At 34.9% G+C, this 26,774-nt stretch overlaps 1 protein-coding gene across 2 annotated transcripts in view; it reads left to right on the top strand.

Annotated features, from left to right (window-relative positions):
* CNTN5 (contactin 5) overlaps nucleotides 1–26,774 on the top strand; it is a 1,321,567-nt gene that overhangs the window by 1,250,013 nt on the left and 44,780 nt on the right. For both annotated transcript variants that reach the window (XM_011926604.1, XM_011926603.1), the window contains 3 exons: nucleotides 9,643–9,713; nucleotides 11,184–11,418; nucleotides 21,038–21,147. In XM_011926604.1, coding sequence (XP_011781994.1) covers nucleotides 9,643–9,713; nucleotides 11,184–11,418; nucleotides 21,038–21,147 — 416 coding nt within the window. The remainder of the gene's footprint in view (nucleotides 1–9,642; nucleotides 9,714–11,183; nucleotides 11,419–21,037; nucleotides 21,148–26,774) is intronic.

The following is a 26,774-nucleotide window of genomic DNA, read 5'->3' on the forward strand; positions in this document are numbered from 1 at the left end:
CCCCACCCTGAGTGACCCCTCCGGCTTTCAGAGCAGAGAAGACACCCAGACCTGCGCATGTCAGTGCCCCGCCCCCAGCCAACACCACCTCCAGTGCAAGGAGGTACACGGTTGTCATCAGGCATGGCCCCCACCACCACCACCCTCACCCCAGGCCCAACCCCCACTACATTGCCTCCGCCACTGGTGTAAAAGTCCCCAGGGAGACAGGCACCCAGGAACCCACTAGCACTCACAGATAGAAAGATTCAGTATCGTTAAAATGAACATGCTACCCAAAGCAATTTATAGAGTTCACCGTATTTCTATTAAACTACCATTGACATTCTTCACTGAACTACCAAAACTATTTTAAAGTTCATATGAACCAAAAAAGAGTTCAAATAGTGAAGGCAATTCTAAGCAAAAAAAAAGAAAGCCAGAGGCAACATATTACCCAACTTCAAACTATACTACAGGGCTACAGTAACAAAAACAGCATGGTACTGGTACTAAAACAGACATAGATGAGTGGAACAGACTAGAGAGTGCAGAAATATGGACTAACTCCTACAACCATGTGATCTTCGACAAACCTGACAAAAACAAGCACTGGGGAAAGGATTCCCTCTTCAATAAATCATGCTGAGATAACTGGCTAGCCATATACAGAAGATTGAAACTGGACCACTTCCTTTCACCATATACAAAAATTAACTCAAGATGGATTAAAGACTTAAATGTAAGATACAAAACTATCAAAACCCAAGAAAAAAACCTAGGTAATACCATTCTGGTCATAGGAACAGGCAAAGATTTAATGATGAAGATGACAAAAGCAATTACAACAAAAACAAAAATTGACAAATGGGATCTAATTAAACTTAAGAGCTTCTGCACAGCAAAGGAAACTGTCAACAGAGTAAACAGATAACCCACAGAATATGAGAAAATTTTGGCAAACTCTGTATCTGATAAAGGTCTAATATCCAGCATCTACAAGGAACTTAAATAAATTTACAAGAAAAAACAAACAGCCCCATTAGAAAGTGCACAAAGGACATGAGTAGACACTTTTCAAAAGAAGACATACATGCGGCCAACAATCATATGAGAAAAAGCTCAACATCACTGATCATCAGAGAAATGCAAAATGCAATGATATTAAAACCACGAATAAGATACCATCTCATGCCAGTCACAGTGGCTATTACTAAAAAGTCAAAAAATAACATGCTGGCAAGGTTGCAGAGAAAAAGGAACACTTATACTCTGTTGGTGGGAGTATAAATTAGGTCAACCATTGTGGAAGAAAGTGTGACAACTCCTCAAAGACCTAAAAACAGAAATAACATTTGACCCGATACTCCCATTACTGGGTATATGCTCAAAGGCTTAAATACCTGGGTGATGAAATTACCTGTACAACAAATCCCCATGTCATAAGTTTACCTGTGTAACAAACCTGCACATGTACCCCTGAACTTAAAAGTTTAATTTTTTAAAAAATTCCACATGATCAAATTATCACATTAAAATTAAATAACAATACAAAAGATGTTCAGTTTTTTCCATATAAAAATTAAACAACCAAAAAAAGGTAAAATGGCTTAAATATGTTGGAAAAGATTCATCCACAGAAAATCCAACTTCTCCACTTTTGTGATTTGCCTGTTATAAGTTGTTTTTTCTGCTACCTTTTCAATAGCATGAATTCTAAATTAAACATTAATTGCCTGGTTGGATTTTCATGCATCCATAAAACCAGCCATGCTTTCATTGTGTACAGGTGTTCATTAATTAAGAGCATAACAGGTTAGTTGTTCTTCATTTTATGTACTCACTGTGTAGATACTGAAATGACTGCCAATAGTAGTACTTATGCTCACATATTTTCTAAAAAGCGCTGCCTTACTTTGCATATTGTTAATTGTGTTTAAACAAAGACAAAGATTGCTGCCTAATTCAGAGGCTCTCTATAAATATTCATTTCAAAAATAAATAGTCCATTTGGGATGAATAATCCTTTTCAACTTTTTATGGTATAAATCTCCTTGTGCTATAAAAAGCATTTTAGCAAAATCACTTTTACATTTCAAGCTAAAGTGTATTCAGATTATACATTTTAAAAGAATGTCTGTTTCTGCAGCTACCTCAATCATGTATTGCCTGTTTCTATTTTATCATGAGTTCTATATACACGACATACTTTAGTCCATTAAAATCTTATGGAAGAGAAGTAGTACGAAAAATGCATGAAGTACTCTCCTTTGAAAGTGAGTTGAAGATTTGTATTGTGTACTTTATGCTTCTTGTACTGTGGTACCACATACATAGGGCTAGAGTTACTAATGGTGTTGAACCAAGTGTTGAATTATATGCCTGTTTTGTCAGGCAGCACAGATTTAAAGAGACACCAATATCTTGAGACATCCTCTCAAATGATGCACTCTGCTTCTATTAAGTACATATCTAGTATTTTAAAAGATAATGCTGTTTCCAAAGGGCCAACTAAACTTTGAAAATAGAGCTGCTTGGGAGAGAAAAGGTCTCACATTAGGGATGTTGAATTGTAAGTGGTATGCCTCTTTAAGGTTCACTTATTTAATAGAATATTCTAAATTCCAAAGCAGTGTAGCAAATCATTTCTGCCATAGAATTGCTAGGAGAATGGCGTGAACCCGGGAGGCGGAGCTTGCAGTGAGCCGAAATCGTGCCTCTGTGCTCCAGCCTGGGCCACAGAGACAAACTCTGTCTCAAAAAAAAAAAAAAAAAAAAAAAGATAAATGAAAGGGAGAAAAGATACAGTTAACTATGTACCTTGTCATTCAGAAAGGTATGATCTTCTCTATAGTATAAAATTTCTATTATCTTCAAAGCTATTGGTATACATCTCAATATTTGCAGTTTATTTCAAATTTTAATGAATTATATATATACTCACATGAATGAATATACATACAAGCTTATGTGTGTACGCATCTTTTAAAGAAAAAAAATGCACCTATAATGAAAGGCTGGAGTTTTTAATCTAGATTAATGTTCTACTGTGCCACTTAATAGCAAGGTGGACATAGGCAAGAAGTATGTCATTTAAGGCTTAAATTTCTCACTCATAAAATGGGGATACCACAACCTACTCCTTTTGACCATTGTATTAAATAAGATTTTTTAAATGCATATAAAGAGCTTTGCACAGTGCATGGCACATGATAAATGCTCAATATTATTGGAAGCTATTTTATTATATCACCTCTATTGTTAATTTAAATGAGTTATTGATTTATTAGATGGAAATTTACAAACTAGTAATCATGAAAAAGTATATTTTTTCATATTGAGAAAACATTTTCAGAGTTAAATGCATGTTTGTTGATATAGTAAGAACCCTACAGTCTCTTGGCCTGCAGCTCTGCAGTCAACTTCCCAAGATACCCTCACTGTGAGACGTCTCCGCTGCAGACAGCCAGCGTTCTATCATGCCCTATCATCTAGTCCACTAGAACAACAGGAGAGTCAAGAGAACGTTTTAGCATATGGAACACACTACAGAGCATGCATGTCTTCTAAATCATCCTTGCAAACCTCTAGCCGGCTTTCCTATGATGCTTTCTCATTCTTCTTATCTAATTAGTACTGTCTGTAAGGAGGTTTGATATTTCTCAACATTTAGCCATTTTCTTTGGTTCTTGTAGCATAGACAAGGCAAAAGGAGTAGTGGAAAAGAAGTGTTGAATGAAAGACTATGCTTACACATTTTTTCACACATTCAAATTGTTTTGCTTTCTAGTTATATTTTTGCCTACCCTGTATTCTGTCCCTTCATTCTCTTCTGACTGAAATGGAAAATTACACACATATTTCTGGCCATGAAAGGAAAAATATTTTTTCTACATTTGAAAATTCGAACACCAGTAAATAGCCGTAGAGGTTAAAAAAAAAAAAAGTTTTCTTCTTCTCCCACCATTGCTCTCCACTATGCTTAAAGTGATCCCAAACCTCAGCTTCAAATAAATCCTAAACACTTTTATGTACTAGAGCAGTCGCATTTTCAAGTATTTAAAAATTCCAGTTTAATTTAATTAGAAAAATTAAATCTCCCATCCAATTCCATGTTTTCCCATTCCTTCCCAGCACAGACCTGACCCAACAGCTATGGTCTGTCTTTTCTTTCTTCCTTCCACTTTATTTCCTACTTTCCAGCTGTGCTTTGGCACTTTCCAAGTCAGACAAGAAGGAGAAAAATTTCCACTTAGATGGTGCAATTTGTGGTTCTCACATGGGTGTTAAATGTTCTACATGATGGCCTTTATCCACATGTTGCTGCTTTCTCTTGTGGGCTGCATTGGGTTCTTTGAAGACATCTTGCCCCCTAGCAGTCAGCCTTATTGGGTGTGATCCTAACAACCCTATTCAAACCTGTCTTCATGACCACTTGGTTCACAGTAACCATTTCACATTCCCGGCCTGCTAAAATCTAGAATTATAGGATATTCTCAGGAACTATTTTGGCCTCTTCTACTGAGTTTCCTCAAGTAGATCAGTATGAAATTGAGGTATTCTAGAAAACTCTGAAGCTCAATAGCCTCCATACAAGGCATGATCGGTAAGCATCTGAACTTCTCTGGAGTGGTTGTCTTGCTCCTCTCCTTATTTACCTTGATGAAGAAATAATATCCCCACTTCTCTATTGACAGCTGGGGTTGGAGGGAGATGCTATAGCAAATCCACCTTCTAAACTGACAACCTTGTTTTAAGACAGCATTACTTGCGCATGTATGTATATGAGTTGGAGGCAAGCAATGAGAAAGTCATAAAATTGGTTTCCCTAATTCGTAGCGAGACCCGTTTTCTTCAGCCATTCTCACTTTAGCATCTGAGATTACATGTGACCCATTCCAAGTTCAGAAAACAGTTGTTTAACTTCCTCTTACAATTTCTTAAGTTGTATATTACCTTCTGACTCCTACAAAAGATCCTGCTCTGTTGACATTTGTATTTTCACAGTTCTTGTCCATGACGGTGACTTACAAAATTCCCTTGAGTTCAAAAGTTATGGAAGAGACACAAAGGAATATTATTATAAGATGGGCTGGATTAGTTTTATCTGGGGGTATATGAATTGGCTTTGTATATGCTTCTTCTTGCCTTTTCTTTCTCCCCTTTTTAGCAACAAATCTGATACAAAGATTATTTTACCTATTCTTTGCTTTTAGTTCCTTGTGGATCCATATAAACAAAGAGAATATGAATTGAGATAAATACCATTCATTTTATACACTCACCTCCTATCTTCTTGACTATTGCTACTTATAAGGAGGTTTATAAACCAGAAAATTGTTACATTTCCTGAAATATCCTAGCAATCTCTTTCACAAATTCAAAAAGCTATTTTGCCTAGATTTGCAGATTGAAACAAGCTATGGCAAAACTGAAAGCATAATTCCTTTGGTACTACCAAAACAATATTATTGGAATATCCAAGAAGGACATTCTGTTTCAAGATTATGTGTGCATAGACTCATGCTGAACTTTCAGCGATTCTCATAGAAGACTTCACCACTTTCTCTTTTTTGAATCTAAACCTATAATAATATTAAATAATATTTATTGATTATAGTTCCGGGTACCATGATGAATAATCATGAAAATAACCTTAAGAAGCAGGTATAATTACTGTCTCCATGAGACAATGGAAATACAGGTTAAAAAATATTTTCAGTCAAGCAATTAGAGTGGTAGAACTGGGATTCAAGCCTAGATCTTTCTCACTCGCACTTCTCACTCCCACAAGAAAACCTTTACCATTTGTACATACCACTTTATCCACCCTAATAAGAATAAAAGCATTATTTAAACTGTTTAGGAAGTTCCACTGGTTTTTTCAGGGGGTGGGGGCGGAGTGGTGGGCAAGGGGAACTCCTTCAATTTAACTCTTTCTGTAAACTAAGCCTGAGTTAGAATCAATAATGGAAATATTCCTGTGCTACATACTTCAATTTGAGTAGAAAAAAAATATTATTTTTTAAATGTTCCTCTTGACTTCTACCTTTGCTATAGAAACTCTCTCCCTTCCCTCTTTTCATTCTTCGGCACCTTTCTTTACAAACCAATTGCCAGATAACCATTAAGCTCCAAAAACATGGCCTTTCCCAGGTCTCGAATAAAGCTACACTTTTCAATGAGTGGGGTAAGTGCTTACTGTAAATTGGAAATTTTTCAGGGAAAAAAAGATTGGTAAATGATCTCATTATGTTTTATTTTAGTTAAGTGCTAATTAAAGTGTGTTATTAGTGTGACTCACTTTGTTCAACCTACTGAGAAGTTCTTTGATATTCTGGCGTGGTTCAACTAAGGTAGTACACTGTATTTTATTCATTCTGTGTTTCCAAGAATGTTTTCAATGTTTAAGAGGAAAAGAGACATGAGTTTGTATTTCAACATGCCAGGTAAGACTTAAAACAGCTAGGCATCTGTAGCTTGTGGACAAAGTATCAATTACATTATCTGCTTACGGAGGAGCTTTGCTCAGAAAGAAATTCAGAAGAATCCAACTTAAACCTACTATCCATATGTATAAACTTGATTCTCTAAGCTAATATGCTCATGACATTTATCAGTAGTTGACTGAGGAAGAAGAGTCTAGCTGCTTAATCCTGGATTCAAATTTTATTAATTATATTTAAAATATATTTGGTCTTAAGGTAAACATGTATTTCTCTGGACTCAGTGAAAGCATTTATTAGATATTTTATTATATTAATTTTGTGCTTCCAGCAAGAATTATAGAACTTTAACACCATAAGGGCTCAGAAAGATTAAGTCAAATCCCTTCAGATCACGAATATGTTGTTTTATAAAGGGATATAATTAAAACCAGTGGACTCCATCAGTGCAGAGATAATAACTGTGTGCCACCAACTTGAAAAGAAAATGAATGTACATGGGTTTCACTGATTAGCTGCATGTAATTAGGAAATTTAAGCCAATTGGAATTAGAGCACCCAATTCAAATCTTATGCCCACGACAACAAAACACTGCCTGAGATGAAGCTATTACAGCCTAAAGTTTTCCATCAGTGAATCCAATTATATCTAGTAAACTTTTTTAAAAATTTGAGTAGCTGTTACTTATACACATATGCTATTGAAACACGGTGAGCCATATGCCTCTTTTGTCAGTTATTGTTCATTAAAATTGGAGGTAGGGTAAGACAAGGATGATCTTATTTCTTTACATTAAGTTGAAGATGGCCTATCTTATCTTGAAAATAAATTAGAGGCAGTAAGAAAACCTCAAGGACCTGATTTTCAAGTAATAAAATAAATGTTTTTAAAACTTAGATCATTAGTTGAAAATTGAAATCACAGAATACTTTCAAAAAATGAATTAAATTGAAGTGAATCAAATCATAAAAAGCCTTCTTTTGCTTTCTTAGTTTCTCAAAATGGAAATTTTCCCCAAAATGTTCATTTGATTTTTTCTTTTTCTATGTTTTACTCACAAAGTTAAAACTTTGAAAAAATCTAAATTGGTAAATTGTTTTTTAAAAATGAAAAAGTATCAATGGACATGAAACAATCCAACAAAAGCTTCAACAATTTTGATTTCAAATATTTACTTTGTTTTATTCTATTCATATCTTTTAAATAGGCTTCTAGATGTTCACTAGAGCGCCTAGAGCCTACTGTAAAACTGTCATCTAGAGTTTCTGAGCATCATTTTTTGTTTTTAGATGATGTTTTAGGGTTGAACAAAGTAGAAAAGAATCTTCAATGCCTAGTCTTTCCACAGAAACCTATAATCTTAGGAATGATGTCCTCAAAGAAGAGGATTCAAAGCCCTAAATTTAGAGTACAAATTTAGTTCAATTTAATGGACAAAGCACTGGGTCTGGTATACATTACCCATGATGTTATTTAAATGTGAGTTTCCAGAGATAAATGTGAAGAGTGTATGTGTGTGTTTATGTGTGTGTATACATTTAAAAAATAATAATAATACTAAGAGAAGCAGTAATGGCATGATATCAATAAATCATTAATATCTTGTATCTGCTATTTATTTGACTGTGCTTTGATGGTCACAATATTCAGAAGTCTGAGATTAGCCAAAAAGAGAATATTTGAAAATTTGGATCCCTGTCCTTTTACATATACAGTTAAACCAGCTCCATTCTTGTGTGTCTTACCTATAACATTGACCAGAAAACAAATTTAGACTAATACAACATAACAGTCGTTTTTCAGACATGGTGATAAGGCATACTGACATGTCGCAGTTTGTTACATGTGGCCATAACTATGACTACTAATACATAACTCAATAAATGATTTGTTTGCTGTTCATATAAATTAGGTCATATTTACAGATATTGCTCTAATTGCATCATTTTTCTCAGCTGAATTTCATGTGATTTCTTGAAAGAGAGAAAAAAGGGTATCCAATTCCATGCAATTCTGAGAGAATCCATGAGATGAACTCCTCATATGAATAATCCTCAGTATGTATGTAACAGTGAAAGAATAAAGATTGGTAACTGCTGCTGCATAATCCTATATTGGCAGCAGCTGCATGTGCCTGAGCAAGAGAATTGTGTTCACGGAGAAAAGTGCCAAAGGATACTGAAATGTAGACCCTGACAAATAAAGGTTATTTATTTCAATTGAGTCAATTATATATTCACAGGTTTTGCTCACCCTCTTTTCTGGTCCAAGGAGAATTTGTGTTTTTTTTCCTTTCCAGGAGTATATAAATTCCACTTCAGTTTTTCTGGTGTATAAAACGCTGTGTGAATATCTACCAGTAATTAATAGCCTTTCATTCCAAGTAAGTAATATATAGGAGTGAATTTATTGTTTATGAGTATATCAATATCGTTTAAAAACGATATGCTGGAATAGAAAGGCAATGCTGAAGTGTAAAATTGCTAATGCAGGCTCATAGCCTGGAAAATGATTTCTTTTAATAGTTTTCTTCATTTAAAAGTTCATCATTTGAAAATGTTCCCTTTCAACTGCAGATTTTGTGGTTTAGTGCATTGAAGGGGAAATTTATTCCTTTGACACATTTATTCTTTTAATAGTTATTCATTTGAAAAAGTTTCACTGGTTGCCTATAACTTTTGCAGTTTGCAGAGAGATTCATTCTTGACAGATTTTTTTAAATGTTTATTCGTTTAAGTAGGTTCTCACTACATGGAATTGTTGCTAAGGTTTAAAAAAAAAAAAAACTGGAGCTTCCTGGGGGTTCTGGTAAGGCAGTAATGCTAATCTTTACCTGTGGATTTTTCAGTGGCCCAGCCCCGGGATAACAAAAAAGAGTCACATCATTAGCAAAGAGGAGAAAAGTGAGCAATTTTATGGACAAAATTTACCTAATCATTATTATATGTTCTTAGCTACAGTGTTAATTATTATTTAGAAATTGCTACCACAGAGCATTTCCAAGAGGTGTGGTACAATAAGTGGTCAGGAAAAAAAAAAGTATATCAAAATCTGCCACATAGATTTGAAAATAGGGTGTTTCTGTCACCAATATTTTGTTTTAATCTTTAATATGACCATCTGACTTCAAACAAACTTTTGACTTATTTCAGGATTTTATCCAACTTAGGTTGGGAGTTCTTATTCTCCTCACTCTCCACCCATTTTTATCCACAGTTCCGAAGACAGCGCCCACCAATGTAAGTGGAAGAAGTGGAAGAAGGCATGAGTTAGTCATTGCCTGGGAGGTAAGAAAAATACATCTCTCACAAAGTACTTCAGGTGTTTGTTTGGCTTAGTGTGCGATTTAATTATTTTATGATTAAGCAGTCCACTTGATTCATTTAGAGGCTAAAACCGGTGGGAAGAAGGAATTAACCACTGCTGAATAAATGCCACATTACCCAGGCTATCTCATTTAACCCATACAACAATCTTATTCGTAGGGATGATTTTCTTCATTTTATAAATCATGAAACTGAGGCATTGTTACATACTTTCCCTAATAAACAGAATTGTGACTTTGATTACAAAATTTGTGTTATGTTGTCTATCTCATCATATGGCCTCCAAAGTATCATTTGTCAAAGAAAAGCAGTGGAGATGAAGGGGGAGGGGGTGTGAAGAGTACATTTATTCTCCATGAAGCCACCTTCCTTTTTTGATGTTAAATAACCTTATTATTAAATATAACTATGTAGCTCACAGGAATCTGTCTTAGAATATACAGAAATGGAAATGTCTGTTAGAGCAAATAGAGCAACTCCTTGATAATCTCTAAGAACAATAAGAAAGTGTACAGAGATATCTTTTCCCAGTAAGAATTATTCCATGAGCACATCACCTATTCTATTTTTTTTGTCCTTTCCCCCTTTTCTTCAATAAAACTTCATATGTTGTTTTTGATGTCTATAGAGGTACTAAGTTTCCAATAGCTGACCTTCGCTGAGACGAAATCTCTCGAAATGGAACTGCCTTTCCATGTAAGCTTTCATATAATGGGCTTTGTCTCTCTTCCACCACTTAATACATGGCTTTTCTTCATAACAAAATTCAAGGAAAAAATCGACTTAGCAAATATTTATTGCGTATCTACTGTGTGTGAAGCACTGTGCTAGACAGTGGCTGGTAACTTTTCCACATTGACTGGTCAATCACAATTACTCTTTTCTATGGTGTGCAGTTGAAGCCCATGTAACAAATTTAAATCTATGCCATGTAGCACAAGAAGCTTCTTGAATACCATAGTCCAATTTTTTCATGTCAGTAACCATAAAAGCAATTGCAAAGCACACTAGAAAAAAAGGTTTTAACATTACTATATCTTACTTTTGTGGTCTAAAGGGTTCTGCAGAACATTACCAATGAGAAGATACTCTCAACCACCAGACCATAGGACAGTTTTCCCCAACATGTTAATCCAAAAATCTTCATTTCATATACATGACTAATTGGAGCAAATTTGTTTCACTTCAAAAGTTCTCAATTCTCTTGAGATTTTTGTACATGTCAACTAATACAATTTTTCTTCTTTTACCTTTAAAGCTTTTTAACTTTCAAAGAAGTGCCAAAGTGATTGTACTATTTTGGCTTCCAATGTAGTATAAAGATTTGAGATTCTCCCTTTCTCTAGCCTGTGTTTTAAAATTAAGAATTTGGAGAAAGTGGATTTTTAATCAATCATTTTGATGATAATTAATTACATTTTTCTTCTTTAGCCAGTATCTGAAGAGTTTCAGAATGGGGAAGGCTTTGGCTATATTGTGGCTTTTAGACCCAATGGAACACGTGGCTGGAAGGAAAAAATGGTGACATCCTCTGAAGCTTCCAAATTCATTTATCGAGATGAAAGTGTCCCTCCTCTTACTCCCTTTGAAGTGAAAGTTGGCGTTTATAACAATAAAGGAGATGGGCCTTTTAGTCAAATTGTGGTCATCTGTTCAGCTGAAGGAGGTCAGTTTTTTATTCCTATTATTTTTATTTAACACTTTATTTTGTTATACAAATAATCAGATATTGTTGTACATATATGAGAAAATACAAATAAAGCAAAAGAAATTCATACTCTCACTAAACTTTTCAGATATATATTTTCCAAACTTTTTTAATTTTTTAAATTAAAAGTTGATTATTCCACGTATGTTTATGTTTTTCACACCCTAACAATATATGGCAAACATATATCCACGTAAACAACAATATTGGTAATCCCTGCAGTATATTCCTTTCTCTGGGTGGACATTAAGCCAATCATCTTTGGTTTGAAATTTAGATACTTTTATATTTTTTCAATATATATGTAAAGTAGATTTAAATAAATGCTTCATTTTATGTGACAAATAAATATTTCTAACCCTATGCATAAAGCACTGTACTAATAAAGAAGTTTCAAACAGGGCTTTTTCTTGGAAGCTTTTCAAATACATCATGAAATCCTATGACAATCTTATGAAATAGACATTATTATCTCCATTACGTAGAAAGAGAAATTGACTTTCAGAAAAGTTAAAGAACATGCTAAAGGTTACACTGCTTGTAGCTGAGAATTAAATCCAGGTTTGTCTAACCACTAACTCCTTGATTTTTGTATAACATGCAGCCTTCATATGCATGACCATCTTTAATTCACAAGATAGAACTCACAGGTAGGCAGTACTGAGTAGACAATGTACCTATTTTACAGATGCATAAACTGAAAAAATGGTTATGCTTAATACATGGTAGAGCTACAGTGGAAACCCAGCTTCCTACATCAAAGATCCCGAGTTGTTTCAAGTTTTAACAAAACATTCAATTTTTTGGGTGAGAGAAAGTATAATAATAGATTTAGCCTCTTAAAATTAGCTCTTCTTCTTAGTCCTTCTTCTATTCAAATGTAGGATTTCAATTGACCTTACAAGTGGGGAAAAAAATGAGAAAAGGAAAAAACAGACTTATGTTTCCTAAATGTACAAATGACTGAGAAAATATTCCACCAAAGGCAGCATTCATTTTACCCTCCCAATCAGCGTGGTAAATATAAACTAACCTTTATACTTCCTCTGTGCCCACATGCAGGACTTGAACAGCTCAAGAGTATTATTCATTATTAATTATTATATCCCCCATGAAGCTCATAGCTTCACGGGGGATATAAATATAGTAATGTGAATATTAAAAAACAAAGATAATGTTTGATTTATGGAAGATGTAGCTTTTCAATAGTAAGCTGCCTCATATTTTTATAATATAGAGCCAAATTTTAAAGCAGAATCAGAAAGTTTATCTTAGCATAACAATAACCAGGGAAGTGAAGAATCAAGTAATGGCAAGGAACTATAGGTATTCTGATGAGATACTCACTGCACTTAGCATCTCAGATTTCTGAGGTGTTTTCAGATAAAGCCCATAGGCCATGTTACTTATGTTATCTAACGTAAAGGTTAAAATCAAATATGAAATTGGAATCTCAAGCCTTAATCTACATTTATGGAAACAGAGTCTCAGAGAAGTTAAGTAACATGCTCAAATTCACACCAGTAAGTGACAGTTATAGGAAATGATAGTAAGTGACAGAGCTAGGATTTTAACCAGGTCTATATGACAGGAAAGCACTTTTTTTAACTATTACACTATACTGCCTCATCAGGAATGTATACAATAACGATATTTTCTATTATTTATTGCTCAAAAGATCTATTTTGAAGTACATGTGTTATTCAGGAAGTGCATATTCTTTTTCCTTTTAAAATGTTGGAACCTAATTATCAATTACATAGCACCAAAGGTCACATGAGAGATTAATTGGAGAAGTTGGTGAACATGCTTTGTATAGTAACAGCAGTGCTGCCTGTAAGAAATTCAGCTTTGTAATTTCTTTGTCAACCTTTACTTTGAAATTAATTTGTAGCAACCACCTTGGGTTTTTTTACTTTGTGTTTTCTTAAACTTGAAATGGCTTGCCTTTGGAGATTTCTCTTTCAAACTAGATAGAAAATGTGCATATTTTCTTTTAAAGACACTGAGGTTATTCCTGTAACATATTTCATAGTAATGTAACACTTCATTTATTTTAGTCAACTGAAATACAAAATATATTAGGCAAATTAAATCTGGACAAAGTCCTTTGTTCTGACAATGAAATTCAAGCATATATTTAGCATTTGCTCACTAATTAAGTTTACAAATTTGGAACTTTGTATGTAAATATGAGTAAAGTGTTAGCATCATTAAAGTGTGTCAACCAAGAAAGGCAGGACAAGGGAAAAGAAAAGCATTTACCTGGAGTTAGCGGAACCTGAGTCCAAATCTGATCACACTAACTAGACCATCTTGGGCAGTTTATTTAACTCTCTGAGGCTTAGCTTCCTCCACTTTAAAAATGAAGTTCTTAAAATAGAACATCTCTGGAATCCTGTACAAATCTAACATTAAAACTCTGTCAATTTATTCTATATTCTAAAACATCATATTAGCCGGGAGCAGTGGCTTACACCTACTATAATCCCAACACATTGGGAGGCTGAGGCAGGAGGATCACTTGAGCCCAGGAATTTGAGGCTGCAGTGAACTATGACTATTATGGCACCACTACGTTGCAACTTGAGTGAAAGAGTGAGACCCTGTATCAAAAAATTAATAAGTGGATTAAAATAAAATAAAACATTCTTTTAAACAATTGTCTTAGTACAGATATAAGATTCACTTTTGCTATACAATAAAAAGGGAAAACCAACATCCTTTTTTAGTCACTTCACAATCTGCTTTACTTAAAATGGAGTGAGCATTTCAAAGATTAAACCATTTTTAAAAAGAGTAAAGGCCTGTAATGCACTTGTAAAATAACGTATTACACTCTTAGACTCTTGCCAGTGCAGGTTTCTCCCCTCTATGTCTATGGATGTTCATACAGCTTCACAGTGTGTCTTTTATCATTACACTCTTGCCCAAAGCCCAACTAATCTGAGCTAGATTGTATTTCTCCACAAGACAAATCCTGCTTCCTTATTCTTCCGTTAACCCAATCCACTTGTTTATCACCTCAAAATCCCTCCACATTCTTAGATACAGTAAAGAACAAGAGGAGTGAGACTGCCTTTCTATTTCCATTTACGAGCTTAGTTCTTCCTCTTCCTTTCAAGATTACAGCTACATGCCTTAAGCACTGTGAAAAAGCCACCTTTTCACAGCCGATACCAAGCTGGGAAGAAAAATGTCAAATGCAGCTACCAGAATTTATGTTATTGGGGGGGAAGCACAGAACAGAAAAACTTACAAGGCACACCTTACAGTACTACTTCTCAACCTGTTTCCCAGTGGAACATGGATAATAGATGACATTCATACCCAGAACATGCTTTTATACATGTTTATGTGCATTCTCCATTCTCTCTATCCCTTTCTTTTCCTCTCAATAAAGTATATCAGAATGCAAATAAAATTACATTATTTTAGAGAAAACCTTGAATCGACATGTTTTTCAAAGAAATAATCATTTACAAATGTTGATGCTTGATCAATAAATCACTTGGGATATGACCTTAAGCCTCACAACTCTGAGGTTTAGTATTGCCCTAGAGTACTCTCAGAAAAAGTTTCAAATGTTTTTTCTGCTAACCTTTCAATGTTGCCACAAGAGAAGCAACCCTTAATGACTCTGTCAGTGCGAAATGGCATCTGACATAAGCCCTGGAGAAAAGAGATATTTGCCTGCCAAGATATCCATGTACCCTGTACATGTGTCAAATATCTTTGCCATTTAAACCAAGCAAGGTTTATGGGCATTCCTAAGCCTGACTTCAGACCTCTAGGGTATGATATAATTCTATACAACACCCTTATTTTGGAAACAATTCCGTTTGTTATTAAAAGAACAGTGAAATTTCAAAATAAGTTCTCAAAATGCATGGTAAAGCTGATAAAAAAATAATTTTTTTCCAAGATAAAAAAATTAAATTGGCTTTTTCTTCCACATTTCAAGAAATAATGAATACTCAAACATACCCATTTTCCACTTAGTTCTTCTCACCGTAACTTCAGAAACGAAAAGAACTGGAGCATTCAATTAAACCTAATGGAAAAACAGAAGAAAATTTGATATAGTTAATTATAGGTTGAAAGATTTATTTACTTGTGATGTGCTTGATCCTTTATCCTTTCTAGTTTTCTTGGCTTTTGCCTTATCTGTAAAAAGTGTCCTGCTCATATATTTATTAAACCTAAAAAGCCTGTCCTCATTTGCAGAAAATGATATACAATTATCTCATTGCAAGTGGAGCTACCACAGCCCAAATTAAAACCTAACATTCCTAAGGTGTTTTTCTCCAGATCCATCCTTAGCTGAAACTGAGCTCAGTGGGATTTATGTGAACTTGAAAATTAATAAATTGACATATTAGTTGTAAAATACAAGAAATAATTTCCTGTCTTTTCCAGATGATCTATTTGAATTAGTGCCTATAAAAGTTCAACTGCAGCTGTCTTCACTGAATTTTTAAATAATGAAACCATACCTGTTCTCTCAAGGAGTTTATTAAACTCTCTTTTGATTAATGCTGTTGCTCTAGTGGTCTCTTGGAAAGGGATCTCTTGGGAAGTCAGGTGTATAGTCAATTTTACAAGCACATACCCCAATATTACATGAAGAACTCCAGCTGCTAGGTCACTTAATACAAATGTATCCTCTAAATTCATGAACATGGTAATGCTGTTCAACATTTTTAATCTAATAGAGACAAACCTATCAATCAGCCTGTCCGCTACATATCCCAAGATTACACTGAAGGAGTTAGCCATGACCTAATTAATATCATCACAAGTAACAGGAAAAAAAAAAAAAAAAAAAAAGAGGTTTCCTTCTAAGTCTTTGATTCCACTAGATATAATGCTAGTACAGTCTCAGAAATAAGTTTCTGAACTCTTATTAAATTACCCCAGTGTAATAGATGGGAGTGAGAGTGGCAGAAAACATCCTGTGGGTTTAGAGATCAGGAGAGTTTCAGAGATGCCTGAATGTGTCATGACTGAGGAGGAGCTGTGCAGCTGAGGTTCAAAATTACCAGGGAGTCTGTGAAATAGGAATCAAAGGAGTTGATAGTGAGCCTGTGGCAGGGTTAAGTGGGTGATGATGGGGCTCTAGATGGTTTCTCCCAAGACCTAGAAATAGAGAGCCCAAGTGGAGAGCCCAACACAAACATTCTTGAGAGAAGTTAGATGTGGAAAGAGAGAAATAGAAAAGGAAAAAAACATCAGGTGAGTATAACAGAGACATAGGCACAGAAGCAGAACAGTGTGGTGCTCAGGGCCTGAACGCCTGTGTTCAAATCCTCCCTCCACATTTAAGCAGCTGTGGGGTCTTGAGTAAGTAACCTAACCTCTCTGCCCCTTGATTTCTTCATCTGAAAAAATGCTAGTAGTAGTAACATGGTTGTTGGGAAGATTAATTAAGACATGTAAAGAATTAATAACAGGGTTTGGAACACAGCAGAACCTCAATAAATAGCAATTATTAGTATTTTGAGTGATCCCTTCATCTATTTTGTCTTTTTGTTTACTTCTAATCTTATTCTATCCATTCCTCTGTCAGTTATTTGGAGGCAATTGGGCAACAAAAGAAGGAACTATCTGTTTTCTATAAAACTTATTCTGTCACTCAAAACGGACTCTACGAGGTGAAGAATGAGCCAGCCTCTTTCTTTATGCCAGTTTAAAAACAGAGGAAAGAGTATTTGAGTCCCAAGTTCTAGTTGGAGCTTTTTCATAGCTAAAAGCAGAGTATGGATAAATCAACTTCTGTACGTTTTACTTTTCTAATCTGCAAAATGACAGCATGGATTTAAAACAGGTCCATTACCCCAAAGCACATAGGAGTGAGGTAAGAAATAAAAATAATAAAATACTCTTGTGTGAGACAATAGGGAGTGGTAGGAACTCTGGCATATGTAGAAGTACACGCCCAGACTGAGGGAGTCCACCACTAAACCTCATCGGTCAACACTCAAGAATTCAGGCTTCATACTGTCTTCTTTCCCCTGCCCCCCCAGCAAGAGAAGCCACAAATTCATCTTTTCTTTCTTTTTTTTTTTTAATTATACTTTAAGTTCTAGGGTACATGTGCACAACATGCAGGTTTGTTACATATGTATACATGTGCCATGTTGGTGTGCTGCACCCATTAACTCATCATTTACATTAGGTATATCTCCTAATGCTATCCCTCCCCGCTACCCCCTCCCCACAATAGGTCCCGGTGTGTGATGTTCCCCTTCCTGTGTCCAAGTGATCTCATTGTTCAATTCCCACCTATGAGTGAGAACATGTGGTGTTCGGTTTTCTGTTCTTGCGATAGTTTACTGAGAATGATGGTTTCCAGCTGCATCAATGTCCCTACAAAGGACATGAACTCTTCCTTTTTTATGGCTGCATAGTGTTTCATGGTGTATATGTGCTACATTTTCTTAATCCAGTCTATCATTCATGGACATTTGGGTTGGTTCCAAGTCTTTGCTATTGTGAATAGTGCCGCAGTAAACATACGTGTGCATGTGTCTTTATAGCAGCATGATTTATAATCTTTTGGGTATATACCCAGTAATGGGATGGCTGGATCAAATGGTATTTCTAGCTCTAGATCCTTGAGGAATTGCCACATTGTCTTCCATAATGGTTGAACTAGTTTACAGTCCCACCAACAAAATTCTTATTTTCAAATGTTGGCTTAAATTAATTTAACACATGATGTAGACAAACAAAACATGACTAAAGACCCACTGTCCATGCATTTGTGACTTTGGAGCCAAATGACTTCTAGAGTCCTTTCTAGTTGTAACTTTCCATCAATCGGTTACAATGGGATGCTCAAAGCGAATGGCCAGTTTCAATGCAAACCAGATGTTCTGTGATCCAGTTAGTTACTTCTGTCTGCAGACCAATTTTTGACCCAGTTGAAAATGTTCACTTGGGTATAAATATTACATACTAAAATTTCTGGGAAAATCTGACTGAGGTCACTCTTTTTACATGCTGAAATTTCTAATTCAGGTCAACATAGATCAACTTCTGATACCATTCAGGAATGTTCAATCTTTTGGCTTCCTTGGGCCACATTGAAAGAAGAATTGTCTTGGACCACACATAAAATACACTAACAATGATAGCTGATAAGCTAAAAAAAAAAAAGAAAAAAAGAAAAAAAAAGTTACAAAAAAAAATCTTATGTTTTAAGAAGTTCACAGATTTTTGGGGGGGCACATTCAAAGCTGTTCTGGGCCAAGCCTGGACACCCTTGATTAGATTAAGAGGGTGAAAAACAATTTAAAATGACTCTTCAGTTCTTGTTGATTGATTCACTGTCATTCAATTCTATGAAATTATAACATACAGCTCCCCAAAATGCAACTGTGAAATGTAGGTGTGATAGGACCCCAATTTAAAATCCTTAGAGCTTTTAAATAAAAATTAAGGTGCTTGTTTGAGAAGCAGGTTTTTGAACACTTTTATTTACTTTTACTTTAACATTTTTTAAGCTTTCTATGTGAGAACTACTTAAACCTGTACAGTAGTACTGAAAGTTGATAGAGAAATAATTCCTTTCTTTGGAGATAAAGAGATAGGGAAAGGTTGCTACCCCACCACATGTTTTGTGCTTCTGAAGTTATTTATCCCCCTGCAATCTTCTTTGACAAAGATGTAATTGCTTCAGCAATATAAAAGCTGAAAGAAGGCATTTGGAACACAAATCTCTGCAATGCATTTATTCTGAAGAGAAGTAAAACTGCTACTGAATAGCAAATGATATTCAAAATGTGGTTTCCTTTCAAATAAACTGTATCCTAAATCCCAGAGATCAAGTTGTACACACCTCAAAAACATCAACATTCTTTCATTTACTTGCAAAATCAAGAATTTTAACTCCTACTAATTAGCAATGGGGAAAAAAATGTCCGTTGCAAGTCTGGTAATCAGAATTCTAGAATAAGATAGAAGATTTTTCCAGAATGCGTGTTTTAAATTGGATAGATACACAAATAATAGGGAGTTGGAAAGTGAGATGAGGGAAATCGCTGAGCAAAGGAAAATAATAAAAAAAAAATCAAAAGGTGACAGAATGAGCAATTATAACTTATGCCATGGCAGTAATTAATGTCAGCTTCTGTGTAAAAATTAATGTGAATTCACCAAAGCACTTTGAGATGGCACAATTATAGCATGTGTTTTTAACAAAGGTTTGGCCAAAAGAAAATAATTGCTTGGTGCAAACATGGACCAACCAAGTTTTTGCAGGCTCCTTTTGCAGTAACAGGGTAGATATTTTTGACTGATATATTTCAATTAATAATATATAAAAGCATTCCAGACACATGTATGACTAGTTTCTTTTAGAAAAGGAAACACCTCAGAAAATAATATGGCTTCAATGTTGCCTTTTAACATTTTTATTTAGAACTCAATCTTTGCTATATGGTTCCCTAAATTGAAGAAAACAAAACAAAACAAAAATTTCATAGATGAAGCTGAGCTCTAATCAGTGATAAGCGGTTAGTACCAAAATCTCTACAATTTTTATGGAGTAGAATTTTTTAATAGACTTTTTACAGAACTGTTTGAACTAATGTATGGCCTTTATTCTGCCATTTCATTTAACGTGTGTTTGTAACACAGTATTTATGATTCAACCGTGTCAACACTAGAAATATTTTGTTCCTCACATCAAGTGCAGGCTCGAATAAAGTGCACCTTTTGATGGATGCCAGTCAGACATTGTGTGTTTCAAAAAAATTAGTGTGAAAGGTCACTGAATGTAGAAACAAATGAAAAGGTGGTTTTGAGCCACAGCACTGAGCCCTTCAGGGACTTTCTTTTCCACCTGCACCTGTCTTAAAAGTCAATGCATGCCATTTAAATATCATGATTCATAGCATATTCCTTATATAATCACAAAAATGTAGTTTTCTGGTGGAACAACAAAAAGTGTCTAATGAAATTTAGATACTATTTATGCCTACACAGAATAAAAAATAAAATAATATGGTATTTTGTGAATGAACATATTTAACGCAAAGCACAGTACTAAATATTTTATATGTACTATTCTAATTAAAACCAACCTTTAAATCTATGAGATAAATACTCTCATTATAGTCATGTTATAGATGAGGGAACTAGGGCTTAGAAAGAGATAAAACAACTTACCCAAAGGTAAATAAATAGCTAAGTAAATATTTTAAGGCAAAAAGCAACAGCAGCAGCAACAACAAAAAAAGCAAACCCTGACGCCACAGTCCATTTTTATAGGCATTATGCTAGATTGGCAGAAAATTTAAGTTCCCCAGAAATGTCTTAGCTGATCCAAGGATTAATGTCTTTGCCTGTCTTGCTAGATTTGTCATTTGTCATTGGTAAGATATTGATGAGACTTGACCCAAGTATAGAAATCCAAAAGGATCACCTTTATATTTTGTTGTGTTTTTTTATAACTACCACAGCACTTCATTTCAAAAATAAGGTAAGAGGAAGTTAACACCTGACAGACTCAGCTGAAATGCTTTGATGGACATAAACTTTTTATAATTGTGTTTTATTTTCCTTCATACAGAACCCAGTGCTGCTCCCACAGATGTCAAGGCAACAAGTGTGTCTGTGTCAGAGATTCTTGTTGCATGGAAACACATTAAAGAGAGTCTAGGAAGACCACAGGGATTTGAGGTATGAACAGAATGATTGAAAATAAGCCTTATTATTTCTTCTGGCATCACATTCTCCTAAAGATAGGTCTCAGTGACACTTCAGAATTTCAACAGAATTTCTTTGAAATTTTGTTCTATGTTAAAGAAACTAAGAAATACTATTTTACTGACATCTGTTATATTGCTCATTAACTGGTTTATTTTTCAGTACAATAGCTTCCATAGCACTATGCAAAGATATTTTTAAAAGATGAAAATAGAGTTTTAGACAAAAGCAGGAGCTATAGGTAGATATTTAATGGTATCCAATTTATTGGTCATTTTAAAAGTTTTTGTGTCTTTCTTTCTAATAATTTAACATATAAATACAAGTTTTCCTTTTGTACTTTCTTGGTATCTCTTACCCCCAGTGCTGAATTATCAAATTTTGCTTGGAATTTAATGATCTGTATTGTATCTATGTATTCAGATAGTTTTTTTTTTTGTCCCTTAAATGTTGCTATTTTTAAACATAGTTATTCCAGTCTTATAGTGGTGAACATTTCATATCAAATGAATAACACCAATGAAATTTTAGCCTCCACAGAGACTAGCAGATTGTGAGTAGTCTGTGAACATGAATATTCTATGATAACAAGGTTCTGCTTCTCACACTGCTCTTGTTCTTGTTCTTGCCTTGCTTGGTCAGTCATGGAGAGGAATAAGGGGGATAATGTCTAAAAGACAAAAAGAATTAGCATCTGACCCAAGACTTTAGTTGCATTTAAAAAAAATGTATTCTTACTTTTCCTCTGCTTCAGTTCCCATTAAGAGAAAATCATCTTGTGTTTTGAATAATGATCAAGTATAGGACTTGTACACTAACATGGTTTCCAGGCTGAAACATATTTTTAATTCTATTTGAGTTTTCAAATAATGCCTGATAATTATTGGATTAACATACAGGTTGTATTAGATAATGATTTCTATGATAAAGAATTTATACCATCTTTCTAAGAGCTACAGCAAAAACAATTTATGGGAAACCATTACCTACTTATACAATATCATGGACTTATTTCTACAATCTAGCTTCAGTTAATTATTTGGAATAATCTAGTAAGTATCTCATTATGACTGCATGTTTATGTGATGAATATTTCTGTTTCTCCCAATCCTTCAGGAACCATGTTTGTTCATCATTAAATCTCAGCAAGTGATAATATATATATTTGGCCCATAACTGACCACAATAAATATATGTCGAATGAATGAGTGAATGTTTGTGCAGCACAATTAGCCCCTTTCTATCCAACTGCAGAAAACATTGTGGTGGTTTGTCCAGTTTCCCTTCCTTATGGAGGAGAGACAGTGTGCCTCCTCCAGCTGCTGTGAGTGTTGACTGCTAATGGTTCTCAGCTCCCACTCTAGAGAATTGCCCTCCACGGAGGAGAGCTACATTACTTGGAAAGTGACCTCACCACACTTAGTCAGCCTAAGATCAATGACTGACTGATACTGGTCTCTTACTTCAGGGAGAAAACAACTTTATGGTATAGTTTATGATACAGAGCCTTGCTGTGTGCATCAGGCCAAAGCCAGATTTCCTGGAACCACATTCTTGCTCAGCTCCCTCTAGTTCCCTATTCTGAGTTCCTCCCTTTTTAATAGGTTTTACCTGTAAGCATCCTCACAGTAAATAATATGCACTAAAATCCCTATCTCAGGTTCTGCTTTTGGGGACTTCAACCAAAAAGAACTACATTAGTGTGAATACACTCTAAACCTCTGAATTGGAACATCTGGGGCAGATGTCTGGTGTGTGTACTTTCAGAAAGCCACAAAGTATATTCTGGTGCACGGAAGGGTGACAACCCAGGCTCCTATATCTCAGAGGGATGTTCCCTTTATATAGCCAGTCACCCTCAAGCTTTTTTTTTTTTTTTTTTTACCTGCCCTATTAGCATGACATTCAGATAACCATCATTATTCACCATGTTGACATCTCTCTGTGAGGTCCTGCAGAGATCACATGTGCACAATTTTTCCCTTCCTAAATATAAATCATTCATTCTTTAATTCAATAAATATTTATGTAGACCTATTAAGTACCAGACATTGAGCTAAATGCCAGGAACAAAACAATGAGCAAAACAAAGTCCCTGCTCTTATAAAGCTTGTATTGCAGTAGGGAAGGCACACAATCAACAAACTAAGAAATAAGCGTATGATTTCTTTTTAAATATGTGATATACTTTCACTTGATGATACAGGCTATATAGAAAACTAGGGCAAGAAGGTAAAGAGTGAGAGAGTCTGATATTTTACAGAGGTTTGAGAAATCAACCTTTCTGTGGTTGTGACGTGTGAGTAGAGACATGATGTAATGAGAGACAGCAGACAGAACAGCAAGCCCAAGAGCTCTGAAGTACTAGCATGCTGGACTTCTTCAAAGAACAGGAAGTGAGTAATTTTGGTGAGAGTAGAGAGCACAGGGAGAGTGGTAGCAGGATGATGATGAAGAGATTATCAGGACAAGGAACAGGTTTCTGGGGTCTTAGGAACCAAAGAAGTTCAGATTTCAGCCAAAGTATAAGAAGTCATGAAGTATTTCTAACTGGAAGGGACAAGTCAAGATCTGACATATTTAAAGCCTCTCTCAATCTAGAAGGTAGAGAATAGACCCTGGGGAGGACCTCAGAGAGAAGAACAGAGGAACAGCTATTCCATCCTCAGTGACAATGAGGCTGCTTTCTACTAGAGTGGTAGCAGTGGAGTTGATAAGAAGTGGACATTTAAAAATATATTTTGAATTGAGGTGAGACAGAATTTGACCACAAACTACATGTAGGCTATGAAAAAGATGAGACAAAGATAATTGCAGAGATATTTACCAAGAAAATAGGTAAATGACATTGTCATTCACAGAGATGAGGAACTCACAAAGAAGAGTGGGTTTTAGAGTGAAAATCAAGGATTCTGTTTTGGATCTTGAGTTAAGAGGAAGATTGGGGATGGAGCTATATCTATGGGAAATCATCAGAATATAAATAGTTTTTACACATATACCAGCTGAGATCACTGAATATTTGATAAAGAAGGTGCCTGAGAATTGAGCTCTGGGGCGGCCCATAATTTGGAACTCAGCAAAGGAGAGGAGAGGGTCTGGCTGAAGAAACTAAGAAGGAGACACTGAAGAAATGCAAAAGCCAAGAGAAGAATTTCAAAATGGAGAGAATGTTCCATAGTGTCAAATGCTGCTGGGAAATTCAGAAAGATGAGACCTGAGATTGCCAGATGGATACAGCAATGTGGAGACTGTAAGTAACTTTGATGAGAGAGATTTTATGGAATGCTGATAATGAAGGCTTGACTGGAGGTTAAGATCAAGATTACTCAAGAGTGACACTCAAGACCATCAGAGCACAATGTTTTCACTAGACTGTTTCATTTAAAATAACTTATTGCAAGCAAAAATGGAATATATTTAAAAACAGAACGTTAATAAGAACGAATCAAATTCTGGAACAATCATCATAATGACCACATTTTTGAATTAAAATAAATCAACAAAAATTCTGACAATGACTTTATACAAAAACACTGGGACAGAATTCATGGGCATAGTAACTATTCCATTTCATAGTGCATTATAAATTGTAGTTTCAAAATATGGCATCTTGTCACCAGATAATAAAAATCAACATCTCATTAATTTGGAAATTCTTTGCTTTTTATAAATAGAACATAATTAAAACTTCGGCTAAGTATGACATTAACTATTATTTTAAGTATATTCTGCGAAGACTGTTTTTGATTTACACTGTTTCGTAACTGAATAGCTGCCTGTATATTTAACACTAAATATGATGTAGGTGAAACTTTCAGAATCTCTCTTACTCTCTCTTTTCTGTACTCTTTTACCCCTGAAAGAGAGTTCTGCCTCTGTCCTTCACTGAACACATCTGGAATTTACTGCTCTCATCTTCTCCCCACTTATTTTTCTCTATCAAAAATGTCACTGAGTAAAAGACCTCCCTTATTATTACTAAAATATAATGAACCCATAAAGCTTAACAATTTTGCTTACTTGTATCCCTCTTTTTCACTCTATCCCTACCACAATCCTATCTATATTTACTAATGGTCGAATTCAGAGCATGGTGACAATGAAACAAATATTGAAACAAGGGCATTTGTCACCAAAACCAAATTAATGGGTTTCACATTTTATGTACTTATAATATCAGTCCTATGAGTCACTTTTCTAGCCATAATTTTAACTTTCTCTGCAAAGTCTAAAATAGCAAGCTACTACAAAAGCTTGTAGTATTACTATAATATGTAATATTACATATTAACTATGAACCATTTTGAAAATAGAGAAGACAGTGTTTTCAGCTGCCCCTCTTATTTTTCCCAAATCATAACATGAATAAGATGGATAAGGTTCTGCTCTTATGCATGTTACATCCTAATAGGGGAAGACATTTTTTTAAAAAATCAAGCAAATAAATAACAAGATAAACTCTGATAACAATACACATAGAGCGTCAAAAGTATAGCAAACCTGGTTCCTGTGAGAACAGAAAGAAAGTGAAGCACTGGAAAATTAAAATAGTTGGAGTATTAGGTAGAGACAAGATATCTATAGATATATGGATTATGAAAAAAAAGTTTGTATTTTATTTGAAGTGCAGTAGAAAGCCATTGAGACAATTTAAGGAGGGAAGTCACAATGTCCAATTTATGGGTTTTTTTTAATCACTCTGGCTGCTCTTATGTGAAGAATGAAAGGGAGAGGAAAGAAAGGTCAGAGAATTGCAGTTAAGAGTTATCACAATAATCCAAGCAAGAAATGATTGTGACCTACACTTCAGCCATAGCAGTGGAGTGGGAGAGAAGCAGGTGTATTTTAGAGGCAGGACTGGCAAGATTTGCTGATTGATCTGATGTGGAGGAAAGAGAAATGATGATTCCTGCATCTCTGGCTTGGTCACATAGGTAAATTGTGCCATTTACCAAAAAAAAAAAAAAAAAAAAAAAAAAAAAAAAAAAAAATGAAGGAAGCTAAACAAAGAACAGATTTGAAGCTAGGAAATCAAGAGTTCTATTTAATCACATTGAATTTTTGATGCCTACTAGAAATCTAAGAGGGTAAGTCAGATAGGCAGTAGAACATGCCAGTTTGGAGTCTAATTGAGAGAACAGGGCTGAAAACATAGAGGTGGCCATTATAGAAGTGGTATTTAAAGCCATGTTGCCACAGGAAAGCATCAGAGAACAAAATTTCAAGAGCAGAGGAGAGAAGTAGAGAGGAGGGGAATGAGGAGGGCTATGCTATGTCCTGGAACACTCAGCATTTAGAAGTTGAGCTGAAGAAGAGGAATCAGCAAGGAGACTGGCAAGGAGAATAAATCAGTTTGGTAGCAGGAATACCACATATGAATCAAAAAAGTTAAAAGAGTTGACCAAAAAGAGGGAACTGGCCAACTATGCTTAATGCTGCCAAGAGATCAAGTGAGATAACGATGGAAAAGTGCCTGTTTGGTTTACAGGTTATTGGTGATAGCTTCCACAATCAAATAAATAATCAATATCCCTTATGTTGTCAACTAGTAACTTCAAGTTATAGACATTTAGTAACCTTAATAATGCCACTGCTTC

The sequence above is a fragment of the Colobus angolensis genome, unplaced genomic scaffold, assembly GCF_000951035.1.
Source record: "Colobus angolensis palliatus isolate OR3802 unplaced genomic scaffold, Cang.pa_1.0 Scaffold7, whole genome shotgun sequence".
In the NCBI taxonomy this organism is placed as follows: Eukaryota; Metazoa; Chordata; class Mammalia; order Primates; family Cercopithecidae; genus Colobus; species Colobus angolensis.